The sequence below is a fragment of the Stegodyphus dumicola genome, chromosome 6 (assembly GCF_044657685.1).
Source record: "Stegodyphus dumicola isolate Sdum_Otavi_A_Nest chromosome 6, ASM4465768v1".
Taxonomy (NCBI): Eukaryota; Metazoa; Arthropoda; class Arachnida; order Araneae; family Eresidae; genus Stegodyphus; species Stegodyphus dumicola.
The window spans coordinates 81,657,337-81,685,279 of NC_140773.1; the positions used below are offsets into that span (position 1 = coordinate 81,657,337).

The following is a 27,943-nucleotide window of genomic DNA, read 5'->3' on the forward strand; positions in this document are numbered from 1 at the left end:
ATGCATGTATTCATTTGAAGTATATATGACTGTCTTTCTCTCTCACTGCATTTATGCACATGTGCTCTTTTAAATTAACCAAAAGATTCTCATTTCATTATTATTATTAAGTTAGAAACGATCATGTAAACACGGTTATTGATAAAGTTACACACAACCCTGTATTTTGAGTGAATTCCAACAAGAAATGTTACAGAAGCATGTTGCAATATGCTACATATGCAAATTTTTATTTATATACTTTTCAATTGCATAGAAGTAAAATGGTACAGCCATTCACTATGTATTAGTGACATCTTGCATTAAGATGCTGAAAGGCAACTTAGGTGAAAAGTCTTATACCATCTTGATAAAAAAATCTTTAACAAAATTGCTAAATGAACTAAAAAATCATTGACAGTATGTAAAATACAGCCAAAAAAAAAGTGATTTACAATAACAATAACAACAACAAAACATTTTCTACAGGATATAGTGGGAAAGTGATATAGGCATGTTTTGAATGATGCCATTTGAAATTTGAACATACAGGAATGAAGCCCAGGAAAGGGTCTAATAGGTTCCTTTTATGACTGGCTTGAAGCAACAACATTCACTCCAGGATGAATTCCGTGACGGTCATGCAAAACTGGTTGTTGTGCCAGAAAATATCAATGCTGTGCATGAACTAATAAAGCAACATCATCATGTGACATACGGTGAGATTGAGGCAACTTTCTGCATTAGTATAACAAGCGAAGCATCAATAAGATATTACATGAACATTCGGCCCTAAAAAAGATTTGTTTGTGTTGGATCTCGCATAATCTGACAAACACTTAAAAAAAGACTCATGTCGATTGCCGTACGGAAATGTTCAAAAAATATGTTCCGAGGTGCATCAAAGGCTGTGTATGACATCTACACAGATGACAAATCATGGATCTATGTATATGAGTCTGAAAAACAGCAGTCAACTGTATGGGTCTTCCAAGACAAACCAAATCCAACAAAAGTTGTTTGCCAAAGACGCACATCAGAGCAAATGACGTTGTGTCAATCTGAGAGAGCCCAACTGAGACACTGACAACTTCAATTTTATCTTGCCCTTTTGAACTGAGTGGGTAATGGAACAAATACTTAGTACCTGGGCATGTGATCCGTTTATGTGACGTCTTCTGTGTATAGTACTGGCACAATTATCAAGTGATGTTGCAACCATGGACGGAACAATTGTAAAGATCAGTCACTGATTCTGCTTGGCTATTACAATAATATACTAATCTTCAAAAGGGGCAGTACAAGTCAACTGGCACAGGGCTGTGGACAACACATTGACTTGCTGGACATTGTTTTACCATTTGAGAAATTATTGAAAAATCAATGCCAAAGAAACAAGCAACATCTTTAATTGATATTTTTGCTACAATTCCTCTAACAGTATGCCAGCACTCACTATGAGCTATTTGACTGCTTTCAGTTATATAACAGGGTTCGTACACACTTCTGCACACAGAAATTAAGGACTTTAAAGGATCATGAATGAAACAAATTAAGGACCAAATGAGTGAATGGGAACTGAATAAATTCAATTAAAAATATTATCTATGGCTGAATTTTAACTTTTGTGATACCATCCTAAAAATAAATAGATCTGTAAGTAGGAGGCATTATTATTAAACATAACTTAATTAACATAATTATTAATAAGTTTGAGAATAAAATAAACTTTATGAAATTTATCAAAGAGCATTAAATATTTTACATTTATAATAGTTGGACATGTTAGAAAGATAAGTGGCATTCTATTTGCATTTTACTATCAGTTAGCTTTATGTTGATATTGTTACGAAATGTACAAGCGTGGTGGGATGGATTTTCTGCAAAGCAGTTTTAGGATTGCCATAAAATGGTAAGGGAAGGGCGGGTTGCCACATTTGGCAAGAAATCGCCCATTTGGTTACATTTGGCAGCAAAATTGGCAATATGCCATGGATGAATCGAGAACCTTCTGGAATGAATTCCTACCGGTTTAGCTCGGAATGTTCTCAAACACCAGTCAAAAGCTATATAAACCCTGCTGGTACATGGAGAGTTAATCAGTATCGAGTGTGTGCTTCGTCTTGCAAGCTGATAGTCAGTCGTTGAGCGAGTGTCTCGAAGTCTAGCGCCGAGTGCATCGTCGAGTTTTGTCTTAGACTCTGCTGAGTCGAGAGCTATACTCTTGTGTATCATCGAGTGCATTGCAAGTTGTAGTGTGGAGAGTCTAGAGAGTATGTGGAGTTTCGAGAACGACCAAGCAGAGTCAGGAGCTGTACTCTGGTGCTTTGCAGTGAAGCTGTCTCCACCATCATAGCCTGATAACCTGAAGGCCGTGTCACTGATCGTGTCAGCGTGTTTATAGTAGTTTACTGATGACTGTAAAATGTGTTTTGGAGCTGTTCTGACAATACTGGCTAATAAAGTGTGTTTCGATACTTCCTCAAGTAGTGTCGTCATTATTCAATTCAAATCCATACGAACCTTGTACGAACGTGAAAGAAGAAAATAACGTAACAACTGGTGTCAGAAAAAAGAAAAACGCAACAATTGGTGTCAGGAGTGGGGTTTGCAAGTGAATGCCAGTGATCTGCCTGCAGAGGAAAGCCATGGCGGAGGAAACGAAGACTTTGATGGACTTCTTAGCTGAGATCAGTGCCAGACAGAAAGAGGTAAAAGCCAGATGTGCTGAGATAAAGGCCAGATATGCTAAGATTAAAGCCGGATATGCTGAGATAAAAGCCGGATATGATGAGATAAAAGCTGGATATGAAGAGATGTCAGCTGATATGAAAGATGGACGAGAACAGATGAAAGCCAGCCGAGAGCAGGCGCAAGAGCAACTCCAACAGCTGAAAGTGGAGAATGCAGAAGAAACTGGAGCCATAAAAGAAGATGTGAAAATGACAGTAGTGGCATCTGGAGAATTCAAGGATGAAGAAATGAAGGAAATAGCTAACGAACTGCCTGAGAAAGATCCAGAAATGATCGATGAAATATCTAACGGTATTAAACAAAAAGAATGAAAACATGAAGAAATAAAAGACGGGAAGGAAGATTTTGATTATCAAGTGCCTGAAGTAGAGATAGAAGAAAGTGAAAATGCAACTGTCAAGTTCATAGAAAATGAAAACGATGTTATGAAGTTTCAGTTAGCAAGTATTGAAACACCTGAAAGTTCATGTGATGCTGAGATGGAAGAAGCTGATATACAACTTATGCAAAGTGTTCCATTCTTGCGAGAAAATTCACTCATTTCACAAACTATGTGTACGTCTCATAGTGCAGATTATGCAGACATGTACTTGATTCTAAACCAGGATACTTGTTTTGGTAACGTATCAGGCTCCATTCAGGACTCTTATGCAGAATTTGAAGGTGGTTCCCAGGAAACAGGGGAAAACGAGTATGTACCAGCTGCTAAAAATACCAAGGTGAACTGTATGCATGCTGTGAATGAACTACAGAGTGGTGAAGAAACTGTTTCAGATCTTCCTGTGGATGAAAAGTCTGAAAAGACTGAATCTTTATACTGTGATATGCAAAACAGAAATGCATCTGAGAACTGCAGTGGAAAAGTATTTAAGTATTTGACTTCATTAGAAAAAATTAAATAATTTCGAAATGATTATTTGCACTTCTTTCACTATGAAACTCGAGTATCCCACCATTTATATCAGAAGTAGGAAAAAATTATAACTCATGAACCCATTCAAAAGATAAGCATATTTATCAGTGAACTGCCGAAAATATTCCTCCAAAATGCTAATTTTACAATGGCAGTTTGTAAAAACAGACAGAAATTTCAGATGATTAAAACTAAGGACCTTCTGCCTATTTTGGCTGAAATTAAGGATTTTTTAAGAACCAAAAACTGATTCCAAAAAAACTAAGGACATTTAAAGACTCTTAAGGACTGTACAAACACTGTATAAACACAAACACCATCAAAATTATCTTACAAAAGTTATAAACATTTTGTATCAGCATTTAAATGAACTTCCTAAAACTCTTAAGAACGCTGGCATCTTCAGTGACTGCCTAACTAGCATATGTCTTGTAAATTGACTGTGACTAGCTGTAACATATGATATTTGCATATTGCCATCAGCATCTGCAGCCATTTTCAGCAACTCAAATCCAATTATGCTTTTGAAAATTGCTACTTTGCTTTGCATGCTTAATTTCTGAAAGCTAATGTATAATACAGTAAAAAACATTTTAAATTTATGTATGTAAAATAAATAAATAAATCAACAAGTATCAAATTTTAACATTATAAGAAACAATTGTATTCACTATGCATACTTTCATAGTGTAAGTGTTTGGTAGGTCTAGCTAACAAATTACAAGTTCTGTGGCTCAGATACCAGGAAAGGCAGAACTAATCTTTCATACTTCCTGCATTAGAAAAACATAATAATCTCTATAACCTTGAAAATGTTATTACTTATAACTTTGAGAAAACAGATAAAATCTGTTTGAGGGAAAGAATGACAAATTAACTAAAAAAGGAAATTATCATATGTCAGTGGATAGATTAAATATCTTAAAATATATTTTATATAATTATATATTATTTATTTTGCTACTGATTGCCATATCTTATCTTTTGCTAAGAACATAGTTTGATATTTATTAAAATTCAATATTGTCTTCATTTTCTGCTCTTATGCATAAAATGTATACCATGCACAAAGCAGAATAAAAATATCTAGTTACATTAGACAGCAAAATGAAATAACGCAATAATAATATATGTATTGTTAACTGACCAAGACACGATCCTCTCCCAAAGTAAAGAAATACAGATTTTCATTAGTCTCAAGATCATTGAATATGCAGTCCACAACACGACTTTGATGTTGTTGTGTTTTTCCACCAAAAACCCAAATAGCTTCTTCGGGAGGCATTGCAACTTTTCTCCTCATCATTTGAAAAATTTTAGGAGGCACTAATAATTGAAGTCGATAGCTTGTAACATATGATGCACTGTCCTGAAATTAATATCATTTATTTAAAAAATTACAGACAAAAATATTACATATGAAAACAGGTTTTTAATATAAAAAAAGCTGATGTGTACTCCACATGACTTCCTTGTACGGAATATTAAATTATACACATTTTTTTCTTGAATTTCATTTAAATTGATTGGATTGAATTAAATCTACTTCGTCAACAGCGCATAAACCACAATAGAATAAATGCACTCTTTAAAATTCACTATATTTGTTTACTATAACGACACTCTGAATGCACAAAATTTATATCATTTGAAGAATTATGGTTGCCACATGTTCTATTCAAATACTGTAATAAAGCTAGAATGATGTATAAAAGAAATTAAGCAAACAAAACAAAAAAGAAACAGTTTTTTACAGACGATTGAGTATTTCTAATTTAATTAATTCAGTTCTCACTTCGCGACAAGGCAAGAATACATAAAAAACTCAAAATATCTGCATTAAAAATTATGAAGTAAATCTTAAACACTTATTTCCTCAAAAAAATTCCAGAAAGGATTAAGCATGATTTAATTTGCAATAATAAATGAAGGCGTTATTTTTGTGTTGCAAAGCTTAGTCTCTCTAGATTGGCAACAAATCTACAATTCTGCAGTTTCAAATGTAAACAAATATGTCCGCCATGTTATTTAAAACTTAACCGCACTTAAACAGCTTTTAAATTGTTGATAATTGTACAAATATTGCTTCCAGAATTATGAAAGGCATAAAAACTTTAACCGGAAGATAAAAACAACATAATTCAATCATTTTTAAAGCAAAAAATATACAATTTACAAACATATAAGAGTAAAGAAACTGAGATCACTGAGCCAGGTAACAGAGTGGATATATATATAAATATATTGATATACGTTTGGTGCGGCCGATTGCAACCAAAATACGAGGTGCACATCTACATGTTATAGCAGTCCTATATACAAAATTTCAACATTCTGAGGCTACTCGTTTTTGAGTTATGCGAGATACGTACGTACATACGTTCGCACAGACACCACGAAAAATTCTCCTCAAAATTAATTTTAAAGCAGTTTTATAATTTTTTTGGAGGAAAAGAGTCTTTTATTCTGTCCTTACATACAGATATGATGCAAAAACATCGTTAAATTGCATTCGATAGCGGTCAAAATGGATATTTTCCTTGAAATATGTTGCCTGAAACTTTTCGCGATTACAATACTTCATTTTTACTTCGTACAAGGAAGTAAAAAGAGCATGAAGAAAAATACATTTGAGTTTCCTTACATTTCCGATTATTTCAAATTTTGGAAGAACACAAAAATGTACATTATATATGATCATGAATAATGTTTAAATCTTTGCTTGTTTCTTTATTGTTAAGGACAGTAACCAGATATTTCTATGAATAAAATTTAACATTGATACTTGAGAAAAATAACATTGTTTCTCTTTAATTTGAAAGTAAGTGTTAAAGCAGTATTAAAAAAGTAAATTCGAACAATATCATAAAAAGAACTTCAGCATTTCAAGTTTATATATGAGGGTAAGTTGAAAAATAAGTTTCCCTTGTCGACTGTGGTCTGAGTTGTGTATGAAAGTTAAAAAATAGAATGAGACATTAAAGATATGACATACCTTTATTTTTCCACATAGGTACCAAGTACATTGAGACATTTGTCATATCGCTTGATAAGCTTCAAAAAGCCCTCCAGGAAAAAAATCAGGGCTTTGCATATGGAAGAAGCGTTGAATGGCTTGTTTTACTTCAGTATTGCTTCCAAAGCGACTTCCCCCGAGATTTTTCTTCAAAGACAGAAACAGATGGAAGTCGCTTGGTGCGAGATCAGGACTGTATGGCGGATGGTGTAGGCACTCCCAACCAAGAGTTGCAATATGGTTTTGCGTTGCCGAATGTGGTCTGGCATTGTCATCCAACAGCAGAACGCCAGATGTGAGAAGTCCAGGCCGCTTTTTCCGAATCGCCTCTTTCAATTTCGACAGGGTGTCACAGTAGCGCGTAGCATTGATGGTTCCAACCTCCAAAACGTCCAGCAACAAAACTCCTTGGGCATCCCAGAAAAATGTGAGGAGCACTTTACCTGCAGAGGGAGTTGTCTTGAACTTCTTTCGAACAGGTGATGACGGATGTTTCCACTCCATAGATGCGGCCTTTGATTCTGGCGTAATATGGTGGACCCACGTTTCATCCCCCGTCACAATCCGAAACAGAAAGTCATTGCCATCTTCATGGTAACGCACAAGATGTTCCAGGCTGACCCACATGCGTAGTTCCTTGTGTGTCGAGGTCAATTGTTGGGGCACCCATCGTGTTGACACTTTTCTGTATCGAAGAATGTCGTGGATGATGTTTTGAGCTTGCTCATGTGAGATTCCAAGTTCTTCCGCTACTTCATCGATGGTGATACGCCAGTTTGCTTTAATCATGTCATCCACCTTCCTGACATTTGCATCTATAGTTTCCGTGCGCGTCCGTCCATCTCTCGGTATGTCCTCCACTTGCTGACGTCCATCACTGAATGTGCGACACCATCTCCGCACCATTTGCTTCGACATCACACCTGGCCCATAGACATCCACGAGGCAGTTATGAATTTCTGTTCCTGATACTCCATGTGCCCATTCATAGCGGATAACCGCTCTCACTTCCTCCTTTCACCACGAATTCAAAACTCACCTTCTCTCCATACCTACCAGGGCTCAAATGAGAGACTGGTCTCCGCTTTGCGCAGGCACTGCAACAGCGCCATCTGCTTCATTTGCAGCGACCTCTACCCAATAGTGTATCAGTGACTTGCACGTTTTCCTGCTGTGTCGCCTTTCGCCCATAGCCGTTCAACGCTTCTTCCATATGCAAAGCGTGAATTTTTCTTAGAGGACTTTTTGAAGCTTATCAAGCGATATGAAAAATGTCTCAACGTACTCGTATGAGAATAATAAAATAAAGGTATGTCATATCTTTAACGTCTCATTCTATTTTTTGACTTTCATACACAACTCTGACCACAGTTGACAGGGGAAACTTGTTTTTCAACTTACCTACATAGCTTGAATAACTAAAGAATTTTGGACTTAAAAATAATAACAAAAACTAATTTATCTGCATCAATCAATAAATAAATTTCTATGGCAATGTGAGTTAAATCTTCCTAACCAGCACATAACAGTTGCATATGATTAAAGAGGGATAACCAGGTAGTATCCTATTTAACATGGATGTTATCAATTAGTGGATTTAAGGCAACTTCAATTTCTAGCAAGACATATAACAGCTTAGACTAAATGATCAAATGACTCCACAAGTGTTTCAAATGTTTGTCAACATAGTTCAATTCTATAATTTTTATAGGCTTCTGTTTTATGGGAAATCTGAAATTCTGCGCTGTAGAAAAATAATTCTTCAGAAATTTGCCATGCTAATTGTCCATAATTCTTGTGATAAGGTGGCATAAAGGTTCTTTATTGAGGGTGAGTGAAGGGTGCAATAGTTTTCATGTCAGTGGTAAAATCCTGTGCCTTTGTTAACAATTCCGGTTACAGCCTTGAAGGTTGCTCAAGTGGACAAAGAAACAAAAAAAGTCTTTTCATCAGGGTCAGGAGATGGATTATGTATGAGTGAAAGAACCTACCCCCTGGGAGTTCAGTGCAAGTAAACACAGGGAGATATATAAGGTGGTTTCCTGAGAAGAGGGAACAAACTTTCCTGTTTAGACAATATGGGCCTGTGGACTTGCTAAGAACAATCATTCCTCGTGTATAATGTGTTAGAGCATTTTTCCTGTAACAAAATTCTGAAATTATGGGACTAACTATATTTAAGTCCCATATTGTCATGATATGCAACTATTAAGGTTTTCATCTTATTAAAATTAATTTTATTGATAGAACTTCAGTTTGAAGTTCATTTCAACCCTCTATTACAATCCGGGCTTTGTGTAGCGGTTTCAGCCATTACACCACATTCTGCTCTTTGTGTGCAGAAACTTTCCTTTTGAAAGCTAAAAATCCACTTTGTTCTCACACTGAAAATATGCATAAAAAAAACAAGATACGATCTTAATAAGTATTCTGTGTAATCATGTAATATGCAACTAATGTTTTAGTTAGTTTTTTACATGGTACCTCTATGATTGATTGTTGTTTCAATTATTTCTTTTTCTTGCCATTCTATCGCATGTTTGACCTAAAAAATAGCGTTTTAGTGGCTTTATGTAGAAATAAATAACTAAAAGTGGTAGATTGCATACTGCATGATAACCAGTATTCTGGTTTAAATATGTCATTTCAAACAAAGAATACATTACCTCCTCTACAGAATGCATTTTCTTTCTTTCTTTTTTTTTTCCCTTGGCACAAGAAAGACTACATTAACCTTCTGAGCAGCGCAGGATTTTAGATCCGTCATGAAAACTGGTATTTAAACAGCATTTATTAATTGAGTTTGTAAATTACTTATTTTAGTCTGCATTTTCATAAATGTACATTCATTAAGGTGATGCTTACATTATTAAAGCAAATAAGAAAGCAAAATATTTTAATTATAAGCTAATATATGCCACGTAGCAAAACTTCTGATGACTGGATAAAGCCGATGATAATGCTCAGAGGGTTAAATAAAAAGCAGAAAAAATATGTCATCTTAATAGATACAACATTTTTATACAATAGCAATCTACGGAGGCTGTTCACACACTTTTTAGACAACTTTGCTTTCTTAGAAAATTTTTTTTTAACTACTACAATATTTTTGAAGAGTATACTCCAACTGCACGAATCAAAATTTCTTCCCCCCCCATTGCCTACTGGGTTACAATTTTACTTTTAGAAGCCAATTGTAGCCAAGAGGAAAACAAATATAAAGAAATAGAATTGCATATCACAATCACAAGATCAAGTAAAGAATATCTAACAAGCAGGTTAATTACTTGAATAACAGTAATAAATGCGAGAGCTAACAAATAAAATAAAATGTATTAGTAAACATACATATTTGCATTACAAATATCTTTCATTAATTACAATATTAGAGCAAAGAGTATTATAATAATATCATAAATTAAATAAAGCATACTAATTATATTTTTTATAAATTACATCAATAATAGTTATGATGTTTGAACTAGCCTGGAAAATTTAATATAGTTCACTGGCGTGCAAAAGATTATTCTGTATCAAAGTGTGTTAAAGTGTGCTAGAAGTATTTTTCGTTAATTAAAGTAATCATGTAAACATTTGCAAAAATTAATAGTTAAATAATAAAAAAAAAACTTAGCATGAAATCTATTATAACAACATTCCTATGCGTTTGGAACAATGACATATAAATTGTAAATAAATTTAAATTATTATGGTAAGAAGTTTTTTCTAAAATTTATCTAGAAGAAACAAATTAGATAAATAATACTGCAAATTATTATAATCAATCAGGCCTCTCAATAAATAAAAGCTTACTTTTTTAACCAAAAAATAAAAATTGGGATGCAAACATTTGTGTAATATACTTGGAAATAGCTGAAGATATAATTAATTAGAAACATATAATTAAATTAATAACAAGCTAATTAACAGTAACATTAAGCTTAATTTCATTCAATCTAAAACAAGCAATCAATCAGGAGCTCCGCATAACTGAAGTTTTGTTGCTATTTTACATAGATTTGCGAATAAATAAATATTTGCACTTGTGAAACACGTGAATAATGTACTGATAGTCAATAGGAATTAAAATACAGTGGTTAAAAATATGACAAGATATGATGCAGAGTTGTCATAACTAAAGAAATTGAATGATTATAGAAAACTCATAAAGTTAAGCACTATAGCTTGAAAAGAAAATTCTGGAATATACACGTTAAGAAAATTAGATGGAGAAATAATCCTTAATTTACTGATATCCATATAAACTCTATGCTTTTGGAAAAAGTTACATATAATTTCCTCAAGAGAGTGGATAAAAATGTTAAAATAAACTCCACATATTATCAAAAACATATTTTATTTCCAATTTTCAAATATGAAATACCTTCTGTTTACACACAGTGTGATTAATCCATAGAACTGCTTCAAGACAAAGCAAGTAGCAACATGTCCAAATCTACTGTTGATTTTTTGGAAAAAATAGGACTAGAAATGTGTATCAAGGCCATACCCTTCACTTGTATGTTTACTAAATCTCCTGATCTATTACCAAGGTATTTTTGTGCTTTTGGACTTTTAAAAAGCATGTTACCCTGACTTCACTCTCCTAGACTCTGGAAAGCTGTTCGAGAGCAAAGAGATAAAATACTTCTTCCAATACTACAAAAGGTTTTTATTGTCTTGAAAATGACAGTGTACAAAGATAATGAAGAACAAGAGTTATCTAACAGAACATTTAAAACATAAAAATTTTAGGTAAAATATTTCTTTAATTACAATGAAAATCGTCTAAAAGTCTGTAGTGCGTATGGTTCTGTACTCCTCATAACAATTGTTAGTTAGCATCTCATCTGAGATATTCCCAATATTCATAGGATTCAGGTCCTATCCGAGTATGTGTATAGAAAATTTTCATGACCAAACTTTACAGTCTCCCTATGACAACTCTTACTTATCTGCAAAATAATTTACCATCAATGATGATAATGCTTGCACATCAGGAATTAGCATTACAGTTACTGTAAACCTTATTTGCATCTGATACACATAGCACCTGCTAAAGAGAAAGATAGAAAGCTGATTAATTAAAGCCTGTGTTGAGAGTTCAGGAAATTTAGATATAATGTGTAGATTTAAATACCACAAACTGGTTGGTAAAATACACTGCTTACAGCAATTAAAACTTTGAACATAACATTAGATGCTTATTTAAATTAGAATATAAATTATTTTTATAAAACACAAAATAAACAAACAAATAAATGCTTCTAAGTTAATTAAATTTCAATACTTAAAAATTCAAGAATTTAAATAAATTACTATTATAAGTAAATGCTGAGAATCTGGAGAAAACTTCATCATAACAGGTCGATGTAACACTTCAGAAGCTGTGAAGAATGGTTGTGCAGAAAAATTAACAGCATTGAATATTGCAATGTTACCATGAGACATCACACAAGCTGAAATAAAAATTGAGATATTACTAAAAGTAATTAAATTTAAAATACGAGTATAATGTGACAAATATACTTATACAAACTTATTACTGAATTATTATTAAACTATAGTTAATATTAAACTTATTATTAATTTAAAGCTTTTCCAAAATGATAATAGATTGGGAAATTCCCTGTTTATTATGATAACTATTGTATATGAAGAATTTTAGTACAAGTTCTATACAAGATATTAAAAGATTAAAAAAAAAGAAGAAAGAAAAAAGAAAAAGAAAGGTTTTAGCATAGCTTTACATAATAAAATGTTTTAAGAAAATAAACTCAATAATACAAAAAAAAAAAAAAAAAAAAAGAAATATAAACTACAGTTTCCCCATTTGCAAAATATCTTTTAATAGTTAAAAAGAAAAAAGAGGATATCTCATGCAAACAATTATAAATAACTTCTGGTGTATTGCAAATCCACTTTAGATTTAAATACGTCTGAATCTCTTTCTAGGATAGATTGCATCAAGGATTTCAATATTTAATCTCATAAAGATCGCCATTCCTACATAACATATATTCCCTAGTTCTTCGGTTGTAGCCTATCCTTGGAATAAACTTTCTCAGTGAGAATGCTTATAAATAAAGTTTGCATTTCGGAAATCTTGAATTTGGCCCCAACATGTTAAAAAGTGAAATTCAGATTTTAGAAATATTCCTTTGCACTTCAAATAGCTTACATTACCTTAAGTCACCGTTTCTGCTTGAATGACATAAACAAATATCTCTGTGAAATAATCAAATCTGCTCTTTACTGCCTTTTTAAGTGAATTTTACATTCTTTTATCATACCCATAGCATGAAATATATCTACTCCATCTAAATTCCATATCTTCTCATCAGAAAATATGATTTCTTTCCCATTTTTATTTAATTCATGTCTTATTTTGCCTATCATAATTGCTTCCCTTTTTTTTTACGCAGAGCTATAAGTGAAATTTTGGTTTCCATTTCTTTGTATCTTTAGTGTTCATTTTTGCCTTCAGACACCTTCATAAAATTTCAGGGAATGATTTTTCCAATGTCGTCACCTTGTAGAGATTCCTTGGTTTGCAGTCTATTTTAAAATTTGACAAAATTTTCTTGAAGTTATTTTTCTTTTCTTCTCAATACCCTTCTTCTTGAAATACTTTTCATCTTTTTAAATAATATTAAGAGCCGATTTAAAATATTATTTCTGTCTACATAACAGAAACACTTTTTGGACATCCATGTTAGTAATCACACTTTTAAGAACCTATATTAATTTGTTAACCTGATATTTTTAATCTTATTTAGCATCATTGGGTATTCGATAATACAAAAAATTCTGCTGTGCAAAAAAGTTCTGGCAATACCAATTACTATCTTTTAATCCCAGCGAATATACCAAACATTTTGTACAAAACATTCCTAACTCTTCAACAGTATCTTCACAGCAATATCATAATTTTGTATTATCTGTATTTAGATACCGTGATGCTACATCCCCACACTTCGCAACGTATTAAGAGAAACTAATTAAATACAGCTATACCCATATTTAAATTATATATAGCTATACCTATATTTAAATTAATAAGTGTTATCAGTAACTGTCATCTTCTCTGTAACAGACCATCTCCAAAGACAAATAAAATCATGTAGAACTATTATTAGTTATCACATACAACTAAAAATTACTTTTAATAATTTAATTCACATTCGCTTCATCATATTCATCAAAAGAAAAAATAAGTGAAATACAGTTATTAAAATTACAACTATTAAAATGAACAAAATTTATTTACTTGGCAGTGAAAAATATTTTTCTATGAGGTAAAGCTACCAGTTTTAAATAATTCTAAAATTCAATACAAAATGACTTACTACTAACCTACATATGTGCCATTATCGTCAATGACTAAGCATTCAATCTCCGCGCATTTAGCTTTAAATAAATCTTTAGCAACTAGTTTCCTATAAAAAGAGGGAGTTAAAAATTACACAGGGGCATGGTTAACGATGTGCAGCATAATATCAGTAAAAATTTAATATAAAATAATTACAAATCTATTTAAAATAAATAATTTAATCTAATAAATTTCAAGTGATTGAAAATTCATTTTTATAAATGTAATGTAAATATATATATATTATTGACAAGAGCAAGAAGGGAAATAATTCATATTTTTTCTACTATTTAGTATAATGCTGTTATGAATGCAACCTCACTAAAAGAATTAGTTTATTTGGTAATCCTGTTTTACTTTGCAATTAAGACAATGGATTAAAAACCATAATTAAACATGTATTTGTAAAAGGGCATTTTTTTCACATTTGAAAATATCAGTTACACACAGCAATTAAAATATAAATTTCATCTCGAAAGAAATAACATGCAGAGTTTTAGTTAAATAAAATAATAACAATAAAATTAATAATAAAAATTTGTGATCCCTTTAATCAATTGGCATGATTCTAAAGAGAAATGTGTCCTTAAGGTGATCCAGTGATTTCAGTAACAATGTTTTCAGAAAATATTTACCCCTACTGCCTTTTCTGAAAATACTGTTTTTTAACATTAATTACACTTTGCCTGTAATGAAAACATGAAAATACAGTACAAAGTCCATAATCCGGACTTGTCGGGACTTCACCGATTCCGGATTACAGATCATCAATTTAAATCTGGTAAGGTAGCATGCAGAAATTATACAATTAAAAATATGAAATCATAATTTATGAAATGAGCAATTATAATCTAAAGGGTATCAAAATTTACAAAAAAAAAAAAGCTTAATATTTATTTGTTTACTTTATTAAACATTTCTTTCAATGTAAGTCGTTTAAGTTGCTTCGTTTTTTGTGCTAATACTTTCTCTTTAATTCTATAAACAGACATAACTTCTTGTTCAGTTACCAAGTTCCACTATTCAAGTCCTGCAATTGCTGTGTCGAGAATACCGACTAACCTGTCAATCGAAATATTTTCGTTTTGAATAACCTCTCTGTCACTTTCTTCACTATCGGAAGCGGTATTTTCTGGATCTAGAATCATGCTACAGATTTCGCCATCTGTTAACTGATTGATGATTGGGGCATTGTCATCGCAATCAAAAAAACTTTTGTTATATCATTGTTAGATTGACTCATCGGAAACTGAACTGGATTGCACATATTTTATTTATTGTCGAGAAAACAAGCACAACTTACACAGTATAAAAAAAAAAAAAAAAAAAAAAAAGAAACAAAGCTACAATGCCACATGCTACATGGTTATCAATCTATTATCTGGTGACCTGGACATGATTTGAACATGCAACCTTCTGATCTGTAGTCAGATCTATGGAAAACAGATAACTGCCAGGTTTGTATGGCCCAGGATGAAGAAACAAACAAGTGACTGGGCTCGAGCTTGTCTGCAGTGAAAAAAAGTTAAAATAACAAGACACACCAAATCAAATACATCAACTGGTGCAGCCATCTAGTGGCATTTGCCCAAATTAATATCTATGTGCCAGCATTACTCCCCTACCAGTAACCAAGTTACGATGCAAGGAAAATGTGGTAGGAGAACCATTACTACAAAAATTTTAAATTCATTAATATTGATACTACAATTTCAGAGCATGAAGTCATTACTTTTATATATTAACATTCTAATATCATCAGAAAAAGAAAATTCTTCAAAAAACAGCATATTTTATACCATACTCTCTAAACATACATATTTAACACATAATATTCTTGGGAAATTAATATTTTTCTGAAAAACATATACTATTATTGAATTAAATTACAGATGGATAGAACTTAAAGGTTTGCTCTTAAAACTCATACACAATTCTAAATTTAAACTACTACCAATATGAGTAGAATAGTACTTATTTATATACAGCATAAATTTTTGATTTTCAATATGTTGCAATGTCATTAACAGAATAGAGAGAAATCAATACTATCTCAGAACAGATAAGATATATGTGCACTACACTATATTCCATTGAAATATTCTACCCCAAAACAATAATTATACTTTTAAGATAGCTTATAAGAAGGTAATGCAAATGTTATGCCTATACAAAATCCACTGCATTCCAAAGCACAAAAATGTCAACTCGTACTGATACATGAACATAAAATATGAAGCAAAATTTCTAGAACAGTGATAAAAAAGAATGAAAGTTATATCTAAATATATTCATGCGCAGTAGTACATTGCTCAATACCTACAACACTACCACTTTATGACACATTACAGAAAATACTAAAATTAGCAATTATAATATCAGAAATACAACATGATTGTGAATGAGAAAAATAAGAAATGAAATTAGCACGGAATGGAAAAATAAATCAAAAATCATAATATTTGATATTTACATTAAAAAAAAAAAAAAAAAAAGAGCTGTAATTTGAAATCTAACAGGAAGTTTTATTTTCCTACCATAGCGAGTGTTTGTTGGGTACAGGGTTCGTACACATTTCCTTACATGAAAATTAAGGACTTTTAAGGACCATCAAAGAAAAAATTAAGGACCTATAAGCAAACAAAAAAATGAATAGAATAAAGCAATTATCCATACAACCGACTTCATGCTTGTAATTTCACTTTAAGAAACTAACAGAAGTGTGTATTATGCACTATTATTAAATTCAATTTAATACTTACCATAAAACAATTTTGAAAATTAAACTAACTCCCTACAAGTTATGAAGTAAATAACATTAAATTAGGGACATAATTTCTTGAAAAACATGTATAAGTGTATTTTACACTAATAACAGTCACTATTTTAGAGATTTACATGATTATTATTTAACTTATTTGATATTTATTCAAACACAGTCAACTACTATTATAATCACAATGTAAGAATATTTTGCAGATTAAAATAACTGATTTGTAAACATACAACTTATTTCCTTGGTTTTTTTGAAAGATACTAGAATAATAAACTGTACAATAAAAGATACAAAACATTTGTGCTTTTTTTAAACCTGAAATCTTTTCAGTTATTTTAACATCTAATTTATTTATGTCTATTTCCTTTTCTTTAACTATTCTTCTAAGTTCATTTGCTTTGATAAACAAATCAATGTTCCTGCTGGTCTCAGCTTCATCTGCTAAAGCATCTACTTCTTCATTAACATCTTTAATGTCCCTTTGAAGAAATTTGTTCTTCTGCTTCATATAATCAATTTCTTCCTCAATAATATTTCTTTTCCTCTTTGAATTTTCAGATTTAGTTAAAGATTTTTGTTCTTCTAAATACTGAACTTCTAAATAACGAACTCCACTTCTTGCAGAAGCTGCTGCTGATCTCATTCTTTATTAATTTCGATATTAAGAACACCTCCAGAAAATTTTATGTAATCAAATACTGTGCGTTGAAAAATGTATGATGAGTCACTTAAATTTTCAATTTCAATTGCTTTATTTACAGAGAAGCCCCTTTCCACAGAGGCCTGTTCATGTGACAAGATAAGATTACTTGTCACAGTGAATACTTGAATAGTGAAAATATACATTTTTTACTATATATATATATATATAATTTATTTCCTAAGCAATATTGATTAATTGATTATATTATCTCCTAAGTTTAATTAAAGTAGAATTACTTTAATAGAGTGAATCCATACTGGTAAGTTATATTTTGAAAGATGTATGTATATATATATAAAGTCCGAGATCTGGACATGCAATATCTGGAATGATCTAAAATCCGGACCTCAAAGCCACCACCAACCAATTTTTTAGGGCTTTTTTGAAGGGAAGGGGTATGCTTTACGCACGCGCATTAGATTTTTTTCCTCATCATAAAAAAAAAAACATGTCGGAAATCCCGATTCTTAATCTCAGTTTGGCGCTAAATAAAATATCTCATTATTGAAGAAATAATTATTTTAGTATAAATTTGTGCGATTAGTAACTTGACTCCATAGCTGCGTATCTGCTTGGCATAATCTCAAACCGAAACATTTGTTAATTTTACACCAACTAATATTTTATATCCTTGATGCCGAAATCGCGAATCATTATTTATTGTATTTCGCTTTCATCACCGCATGTTTATCAACGGATGACAACTTGAGTGATGAATCATGCAGCGACGCCAAATAACAGAGTATTATCCGATTACAGATTTAAGTTTAATGCGCTAAAATGTTGACAAGGGGAAATTTAGCAGAAATTTCTTTCCTTATGCTAAAAATAGATTTTGTTAATGATACTCATAGGACAAACGATTATATTTAGTACTATTTGAATTAAGAATAACTGATTTGTTATTCACATAAAGCCAGAACCAGCGGCAGAATTTAGCGAAGTTAAACAGAAGTTTTTCATTGCGATGACAATGCCCAATCATCAATCAATTAATGGAGGGCGAAATCTGTAGTATGGTTCTAAATCCAGAAAATACAGCTACCGACAGTGAAGAAAGTAACAGAGAGGTTACTGAACGAGAAAAAAATTTGATTGACAAGTTATTCGGAATTCTCGACACAGCAATTACAGGACTTGAACAATGGAACTTAATAACTGAACAAGAAATTATATGTCTATAGTATTAGTCTAAAGTATTAGCAGAGAAAACAAATCAAACAACTCACATTGAAAGAAATGTTTAATAAAGTAAACATATAAATATTAAGCTCTTTTCTTTTGTAAATTTTGATACCCTTTAAATCATAAATGCTTCATTATTTCATATTTTCAATTTTCTAATTTCTACGTGCCATCTTAGTAGATTTAAAATGATTTAATATCCGGAAAAATCTCAAATCTGGGATCGCCGAAGTCCCGACGAGTCCAGACCTCGGACTTTGTACTGTATAAATATATATATAATACGGAATGTATATTTTCAGTTAAACTTCTACCCAATAACTTTAGTAATTCATGAAAGTTAATTTTGCGTCTAGTTAATTCAGGAAAATTACTTTCAATTAGTTCTTTTCAGCTTTAAAAATATTTAAAAATTTTTAATTAGTTATTTTCAACTAATAATTGTATCGCCATTAGCAAAAATTATGCATTACTATCAACAACATAGGTTTAAACCAAATACTTAATTGTCTATTGAAGCTTCAAAACGTATTTCCGAACTTCACATTTTCTCGGTAGCGTTACCGAATTTGCCCTTGGCGACCTAAAATCGAAATGGAGCCAACAGATTTCCCGCGAAATCGATAACAGACCCTCTGCAGAAATAAACTCATAATCCCGATATCCCATACATATTAGTATGTGCAAAAGAGAATAAACTTCGTAGAAGGTGATAAAAAATTAATTTATGGCTTAATTGAAACAAACACAGAAATTAAGCTAAGCAAAACCGTGTAAAAACAAATTGAAATGATAAAACGAAACTTAATTTTCATGTGAATTTTCAGCGCTGACTCTCCCATTCTAGAAATTTCAATTTGTTTCAGACAAAGACCACATTTAAGGATTGCCATCCATCAATATCCAGTCTTTGTAGTCAGCTTGATGAAGCTACAGTTTATTGAAAATGCACTTTCCAGGCATCTCGTTCCTATTGGCGTCGGAAGGGTTGTGGCCTTCCAGGTTGGAATTGCTCTAATTTTGGCAAATATTTTCAGAATCCCCCCCCCTTTTTTTTTTCTCGGGTACCTTCATCATCACTTTCGCCTCTTAAACAACTTCCGGCTTCACGCTTTCGTCACAATCTGCCTAAATTTATGGATAACACCTGTTTCGAAAGGTTGGGTGAATAGCCAATCAGACACCGATACTTTCGTTCGGGTAGCTAATTTTTTTTATTTTTTATCATTTGCAACGCAAATCCGCCAACAGATTGGTTAAGAGCCGTGTAATTTTAATTCCATATTCATGAGAAATCGTAATTCACACTTAGAATGGCAATCATTAGAAATGATAAGAAATGTCAAATGAGCAAAATTAAGGACCGTTTATTCATTTTGGCCAAAATTAATGACTTTTAAGGTCCAAAAATCATTTTTGAAAAAATTACGGATTTTTAAGGACCGTACGAACCCTGTGGGAGAGTACTATGATTCAGTTCCTCTGGAGATCCATCACCTACATCATTATCAAGCTTATTGGATATCTCTGGCATGCTAACTGCATTCATAAAATAAGCAGGTTTCAACCTATCAATAGAGATATTAACATCCTTTCCTTTTATGTGTATGGAATAATACTTATCATGTCTTTCTACCACAGAAAATGGGCCATCATAGGCAGGCTCTAGTGGTTTCTTCACTCGATCAACTCTCACGAAGACATGAGTACAGGTCCTTAGATCTTTATGTACAAAAACGTTTTGATAAGATTGACTTGTATTGGCAGACTTCATTGGCTTTAATAGAGCCATGTGCTGCTGAAGATTGAACACAAATGTGTCAGGTTCAACAATGACACTGGGTTTTTCAAAAATTTTACCAGGAAGCCTGATACTGGTACCACATACCATTTGGGCAATAGAATGGTTTGTACCATCTCGGATAGCAGCTCTTAATCACAACAAAATAGTTGGTAACATATCACTCCATTTTACATTATTATGAGCTTTTATTTCAGCCTTCAATGTCCTGTGAAAACGCTCTATTTTCCCACTGCATTGGGGATGATAGGGTGTTGTATGCAAAAGTTTAGCACCACAAATGGCAGCAAGATTTTTAAACATTTCGGAGGTAAACTGGCGGTCTTGGTCAGTTACAATACAGCTTGGCATTCCAAATCTGCTCACCCAATATTCATAAAATGCTTTACTCACAATCTCCACAGTTATATCTTCCAAAGGAACTACCTCCATCCAACAGGAAAATCTGTCAATGCAGATTAGACAATAAATTTTACCATTAGATGGTGGCAAAGGTCCAATCAAATCAATATGGATGACACTAAATCTGGCATCTGGTTCTTGATATGCACTAAACGTTGATTTTCAATCTAACATCTGGTGACCTGGACGTGATTTGAACACACAACCTTCTGATCTGGAGTCAGATCTACTCTAAAACTGATAACTGCTAGGTTTGTATGGCCCAGGATGAAGAAAGAAACAAGTGACTGCGCTCAAGCTTGTCTGCAGTGCCAAAATGTTAAAATAACAAGACACACCAAATCAAATACATTGACTGGTGCAGCCATCTAATGGCATTTACCCAAGTTAATATTTATGTGCCAACATCATCTTCAGTTATTACCGCTTCTCCACATTTTTTTACAAAATCCAATAACTGGAAAATTTTACCTTTAGTTTGCGATGTCTGAAAACCTTCAAATTCGCAGCTATCATCTTCATCGTCCTCCCCATGAAATATGGTAGCTGGCCATAAATTATGGCATGCATTTTTTTTAACATTTCTGGAGACACATCCTCCCACGATCTTGCGATGCTCCACATAGCAGATTTGAATGCTAAAAAATTTCAAAAAGTCTTGAATAGTCTTGTCATTGTTCAACAAATTTAGCATAGATTTTAAAAATGCTACTTTATATTTGCATTTCAGTGCGTGCACTATTCCCATATCCATAGGATGAATGATAGACGTACAGTTTGTAGGGAAGAATAATACAGATACATTATCTTTCACTAATACTTTAAGTGAAGTATGCGCCGAACAGTTGTCAACAATCAGGACTATTTTTGAGTCATCAGGTAAACCAACCGAATTCGAATGTCACTGAGCCTCGGATGTAAAATGATCTTCAAACCAATCATTCATCAACACTTGTGTCATCTATGCTCTTTTATTTGCGCGATATATAACGGGAAAAATTCTTACTCCTTTAAATGCTAGAGGTCGTGCATGTTTTCCGATTACGAAAAGTTTGCACTTGTGCGTTTCTGCAGCATTTGCACATGCTAAAATTGTTAGTCTTGCTTTGGAATCTTTGACACCAGCTGGAGTCGATTCTGTAAAGGTTGCCAAGGTATTTCGCGGTACATATTGCCAGAAAAGACCAGTTTCATCAGCATTATGAATTTGTTCTGGAGATAATTGTTCACCAGTAATGAGTTCAATGAATTAGTCTGCAAAATGTTCAGCAACTTCAGTATCAGCTGAAGCTTTTTCACCTGAAATTTGTAATTGTCTTATACTATGGCAATTTTTTAATTTGGTTAACCAGCCTGTCGAATATGTGCACTCAGTGTTTAAGTTCATTTCTTCATGAAATATTTTGGCTTGAGCCATTAGCATTGGACCCGTCAATGGCACGCCCTCACTGCGATGCTGTCTGACCCATTCAATCATCACTTTTAAGATAATGAACCCTTTTTCTGTTATTCATTGCAAATGGGGTGAAGGAATCCACAAAAAGTTCCTTTTCCTTATGTCATATACAGTTGACTTTCCAATGTCATACTCATTGCATAATTTTGAGACGGATATGCCTTTATCCATTTTTTGCAGCAATTCCACTTTTTGTTTAATGGACATCGAAACATGCTTTCGCTTTGTAGATCCTTTGGCAGCTCTAGAATTGGATACTCTTTTTGACATAATCGAAAGTTCAAGCTTAATTTTTTATAAAATTGCTCTAACAATCTGCAAAAAATAATAAGCTGGATCCAATTACAAGATTAAGAAATGGCACAATCTGCAACATTAACTGAAATGCCTTAGAATCAGTAAAGATAATTTTAGCCTAGCTTATACCATCCTTTATACATTAAACGCGCATGCGTAAAGCATACAAAAAAAAAAAAAAAAAAAAGAGTTTGTGGCTTTGAGGTCCGGATTATAAATCATTCATCATTCTGGATAATGAACGTCCACATTATGGACTCTGTATTGCATTCTATTTATTATTATGAAAAGGATTTACTAGATGAAGTGAAAAATTTAAAATTAATTTTTTATTTGGCAAATATATAGCATTAATATACAAAGCACTTAATAAAAGTGATTATGTTGCCTTTATTTTCACAACTGTTAGTTGTACTGATACCACCGAAATAACAAGGCCTTAGAACTGTGATTGTGACATCACTGGTAGAGGGTAAAGGAAAAATCACACTCACAGCTAATTTAAGTCACAAATGTGACCGTTTTCCCTGGTTAAAAAAGCTGCATTCTCCCTTGCCAATACTGATATGAACAGTCTGTAAATTACGCACATTTCCTTCAACATTATTAAATTTAAGACATTTGTTGAAGTTTCTTCTAATGAATTACTATAAATTAACTTTTGAATTTTTAGGTTGCTTTTAAATAATTCACAGTACTTGTTGCAATACATGTCCTTGATAAGCAAACATAATTCATGAAAAAGGTTTATTTAAACAGCTTAATACTTAAGTATTTATTTCCATTCAAGAATTATTTAGTCAAAACATGGCTGTTTTTCAGCATAATAAATAGTAACTAGACATAAGCCTAATATAATTAATGCAGTTTTGACTTTGAATATTAGACTCAAGATCAGTTCATAATTATATCAAACAAAAAACTAAAATTTAATCATACATGAAAAAAAGTTACTACAAAATTACTTTCAACATTTTCAAGTGCTTCAGAATTATATAAAATGTCTTTAATTTATAAAATTTATAATCTACGTAGCTTGATATTTTAAAAAAATTAAAAAACAACACACATAATTTTCTTTAATAATATTTTATTTAATACATGCCATTTTTCATCATAATGAATATTAATTAAACTTTATATATATAATATAGATTATACGGTTTTCACAGTCATTATTCCTTCCATTTTTTATGCAGACATAATGGCATAAAAATATCTTTCCTTTATAAAATATATAACCTGAATAGCTTGATACTTAAATATTTTAAAAACAATCAACACAATTTCCTTTAATTTTTATTTACATATAGGAAGTTTAAATAAGTCTCCACTGTTTTTCATCAAAACTGCCACTTATTGTGAAAGAACATTACGTCCAGGCAGACCATTCATCATTAATCAAAACAAGTTGTAATCAGAAGGAGCAATGTCTAGTTAATACAGCGGGAGGGGAAAAACTTGTTATTTGAGTGTATCCGAGTAGGTTTTGACTACCGTTGCAACATGCAGATGAGTATTTTCATGCAGGAGCGTAATTCTGTCATGGCTGGAGTAGTGGGTATATTTTTCTTTGCGTGCTTGTCTCAGTCTCATCAACTGTGCTCAGCAGATACCCCCAGTAATGGTTTTGTTTGGTTTGAGCAACTCATAATACTATGACATCAAGTTGATCCCATCATATACACAGCATGATTTTTATCCATGAATATTTGGCTCAGCTGTCGATGGTAAAGAATGGCCAGGTTGCCCCCATTTGTTTTTCTTTGGGTTATTGCAGTGGATCCATTTTTCATCACCAAACACTACAATGCAAAACACCATTTCATTTACATTTGGCAAGCAGCATTTCCCAGGTAAAAAATTGCCATTCAACTTTTCTCGGCTTCAGTTCATATGGAACCCATATTCCTTTGCTTTTGAATCATTTCCAATGATTTTTAAGCAATGTGAAATCACTTGTTAAGTCACTCCTAATGTAAGTGCAAGTTCTACTTGCATTTGGTATTGAATCTTCATCCAATAATGCTACCAATTCCGCGTCTTCATGCAATAATGCTTCCATTTCCGCGTCTTCATGCATTTTCATCCTTTTGCTCCATTCTTTGTCTTCAATGTATAATTCACAATTCTTAAACCTTTAAAACCCCTTACAATAACCTCTCTCACTTAAGGCAGCCTTATCATATTCTTCTACAAGCAACTGATGTGATGCAGCAGCAAGTTTCTTCAAGTAACCAAAAGTTCCTCAGAATGATGCTCATTTGGTTCAAAATTCAACATTTTCGCACAAAAAAGAATATGTGATGCTGATATAAAATCACTAATATTTCAAGGCTATTTTGTAAGCAGATGTCAAACCTTATGATATTATGCTTTGCATCAGATAATTTTAACCATAGCTTATTGGTGGTGCTATTTTTATTAAATTACTGAAACATATTTGTACTTCCAATAAAATTATGCAAATTTTCAGCAACCTGAAACACAATTTATGCATGGGATGATATTTATGAAATCTTGGGATTCAGTAATAACAATGCTCTCGTCGAACAATAATCATACAGATTAATAAACAGCAAATTAATTTATATAGTTGCATGCGTACGGGTTCATAACAGATTGAATGCACCCAGGTTGATGATAGGTTGATAAAGTTTATTTTATCAAAAGAAACACTTCAGAATTACGGAACTTATTCTGAATTAATAATTGATCAATTATGCTGAAGTAAACAACTAACAACAACTGAGAAAGTGACAACTCTTTCTGATCTTATTTTCACCAGGCCATAGAGATATTTCTAGTATTTTCTGCTTCTCAAAATTACTGGAATGCATATGAGGGCAAACATGGTTACAATTACACAGATTCAACATCTAATTACAGTTATTCAGTTATAGTATCCATTACAGTTGTACAGGGACAGAACCAAAATGTCTTTGGCGACTTTCATCAACTTTTCGTCAAATTTGGCGACAAAAAATCAGTCACCAAAAACATTGCCAGCTTGGTGATATTTCTTTAAATTTGCAAAATAGCCATTTACTCAATGTTAAATAGACTTGTCCCTGCATTATATTTTTTTCTGGCAGAACATCGTTTCTCTGAGCTTTTGGTGCTACATCACAAAGAAAAATACAACAATTTCACATATAATTTCACTAAAATTATCTACAGGGTGACCCAAAAGACCATCAACATTTGAAAACTCAATAATTTACAGAATAATGTAGGTAGAAAGGTAAAAATTGACATGCATGTTTGAAATGACAAGGGTTTTATTGAAAGCACAAGAAAAAAAAAGAGGGGCAACATATGGTGCTGGGCAGCAAAATGAAAGTAACCCCAAATGAGAATCATGTATGAAATGAGCTGCAATAAGAGTGAGAAACATCCCCTTCATGACTTTTCTATCCTCGCCTTCGGGTGTTGGTCACAGTGTGCTGTGGATTTATCACATCAATCATGATTAGACCTTTTTTCTTCCAGGAAATGCGTGGTTCTGCTATTCAAACTGTCAGTATGATGGGTTTGAGGTGCACTGATATGTTACAGAATTGCATCATTCCTAGTCTGGCTGATAAACACTTGCTTGTAGTTAATGTGATAGATAATGTATCTATTACAAGCAATGTATCTAGCTACAAGCAGATTTATTAGTCCCACAAGTCACAATTACTAGGTACACACAATGATTTTTTTAAAAAAATATTACATATACTCTATTTCTATAGATGAGAAGCCCCAAAATATCAGGCAAAATGGATCTTTGCTTCATAAATCAGCTACTGATAAAAAATTAATGTTAATTAAAACTTAATTAATCTAAGTCAAATAAGGTAAATTAACCCCAAAATGTTTCAGCTCTTTAAATACAAGGTATATGTGAAGTATGCTAAACAGAAATAATGAAAATAGAAGTATATGCATATAGTTGGAAAACCATAAAAGTATAAATATTTTGTACTTAGTTTTATAGTTCCACTTCTGAAGTCCACCATTATAATCTCCAATATAAAAGAAAGGCCTAAAATATTTTAAAAATTAATTATGTATGAATGAAAGAGAAAGCTGTGTTCTATAAATGCAGCAAATAAAGCCTCAATCTTTTTAAAAACATGATGCATGAATAAAAGAGTGGTTATAAGAATATTATTATATATGGTTATATAATTATATAAGAACATAAATAAGGTTATATAACTGTATAAGAATATAATTAAGGTTATAAGGTTACTCCATGTCATTTTATAATATAAGGTTATAAGAATTACTCCATACCATTTTATATAATTATTATATAATATGATATGATCATTTTATAATACAATATATATTTCATCGTATAATGAACTTGCATTACAGCAGAAATAACAAATGCAGCACATCTACAAACATTTGGAAATTTTTTTTTTTAATCCAGCAATCTGCCAAATGATAACTGGCAAAATTTATTTCTATGGCATAATGATAATTTGCTTTTTCTAAAATATTGTTTACTTATTGCCAGAAATTTCTATGCATTTTACCATTTGCTTGGACATCTGTTGTAGACTGAATAGCAATAATGTTTTTGTAGAAGTTGAGCAGAGAATAGCAATAATGTTTTGCTGTAAAGCATATAATAAATAATATAGCATAAATAATATAATTGCATAAATAATATAGCAAAATTTTTCAAACAATTTGTGATGACATGAAATTCAGTGCTTATTATCTTGACCCAAAATGAAAGTCATGGGCTTGGGTTTTTAGAAGGTTCACTTCAGCCACAAAAGTTTGGTTTCAGAAATTTTTAAAGGTCATGCTGGTGATCTACACTTCTCAAAAGTGAAATTGCAACACCAAGAAAGAATGTGCATAGCGTCATGCAAATTGCAGGAGCAAGAGTTTTGAGGTGGGTATGCAAATGATAAAAGTTGCACATGCATTGGATCACATGGTATGCATATGTTGGCTATAAAGATCAGCCACTTTCCCTTCTCATAAGCAGCATCTGAGGGTTTATGGAGCATTAGAGACTTTAGAAGAAGCATAGAAAAATGCCTCTGAGACGTCGGCGAGCTGAATCGGCTCGATACCATCAGTTAACAACCGGGGAACATGACTGTATTATCAAACTCCATGAACTTGGTTTGTCGATGCGCAAGACAGCCACTCGTGTTGGGCACAACGTGGATACCATCCAACATTGTATCACATGATGGATTCCAGGAAGGTGTACGCACTTATCAAAGAGGAAGTGGTATGCGCAATTGCACGTCAGAGCGCAGAGACAAGTGTATG

The 27,943-nt window shown here is 32.3% G+C and overlaps 1 protein-coding gene across 5 annotated transcripts in view; it reads right to left on the minus strand.

Annotated features, from left to right (window-relative positions):
- LOC118195399 (cilia- and flagella-associated protein 251-like) overlaps positions 1 to 27,943 on the minus strand; it is a 158,387-nt gene that overhangs the window by 71,980 nt on the left and 58,464 nt on the right. For all 5 annotated transcript variants that reach the window (XR_015041669.1, XR_015041670.1, XM_085818581.1 and 2 more), the window contains 4 exons: positions 26,625 to 26,684; positions 14,019 to 14,101; positions 11,982 to 12,121; positions 4,794 to 5,015 (listed from right to left, as the gene is read on the minus strand). Coding sequence is in view for 3 of the 5 variants with exons in the window: in XM_085818581.1 (XP_085674707.1) it covers positions 4,794 to 5,015; positions 11,982 to 12,121; positions 14,019 to 14,101; positions 26,625 to 26,684 (505 nt within the window). In the remaining 2 variants the exon portion in view is untranslated. The remainder of the gene's footprint in view (positions 1 to 4,793; positions 5,016 to 11,981; positions 12,122 to 14,018; positions 14,102 to 26,624; positions 26,685 to 27,943) is intronic.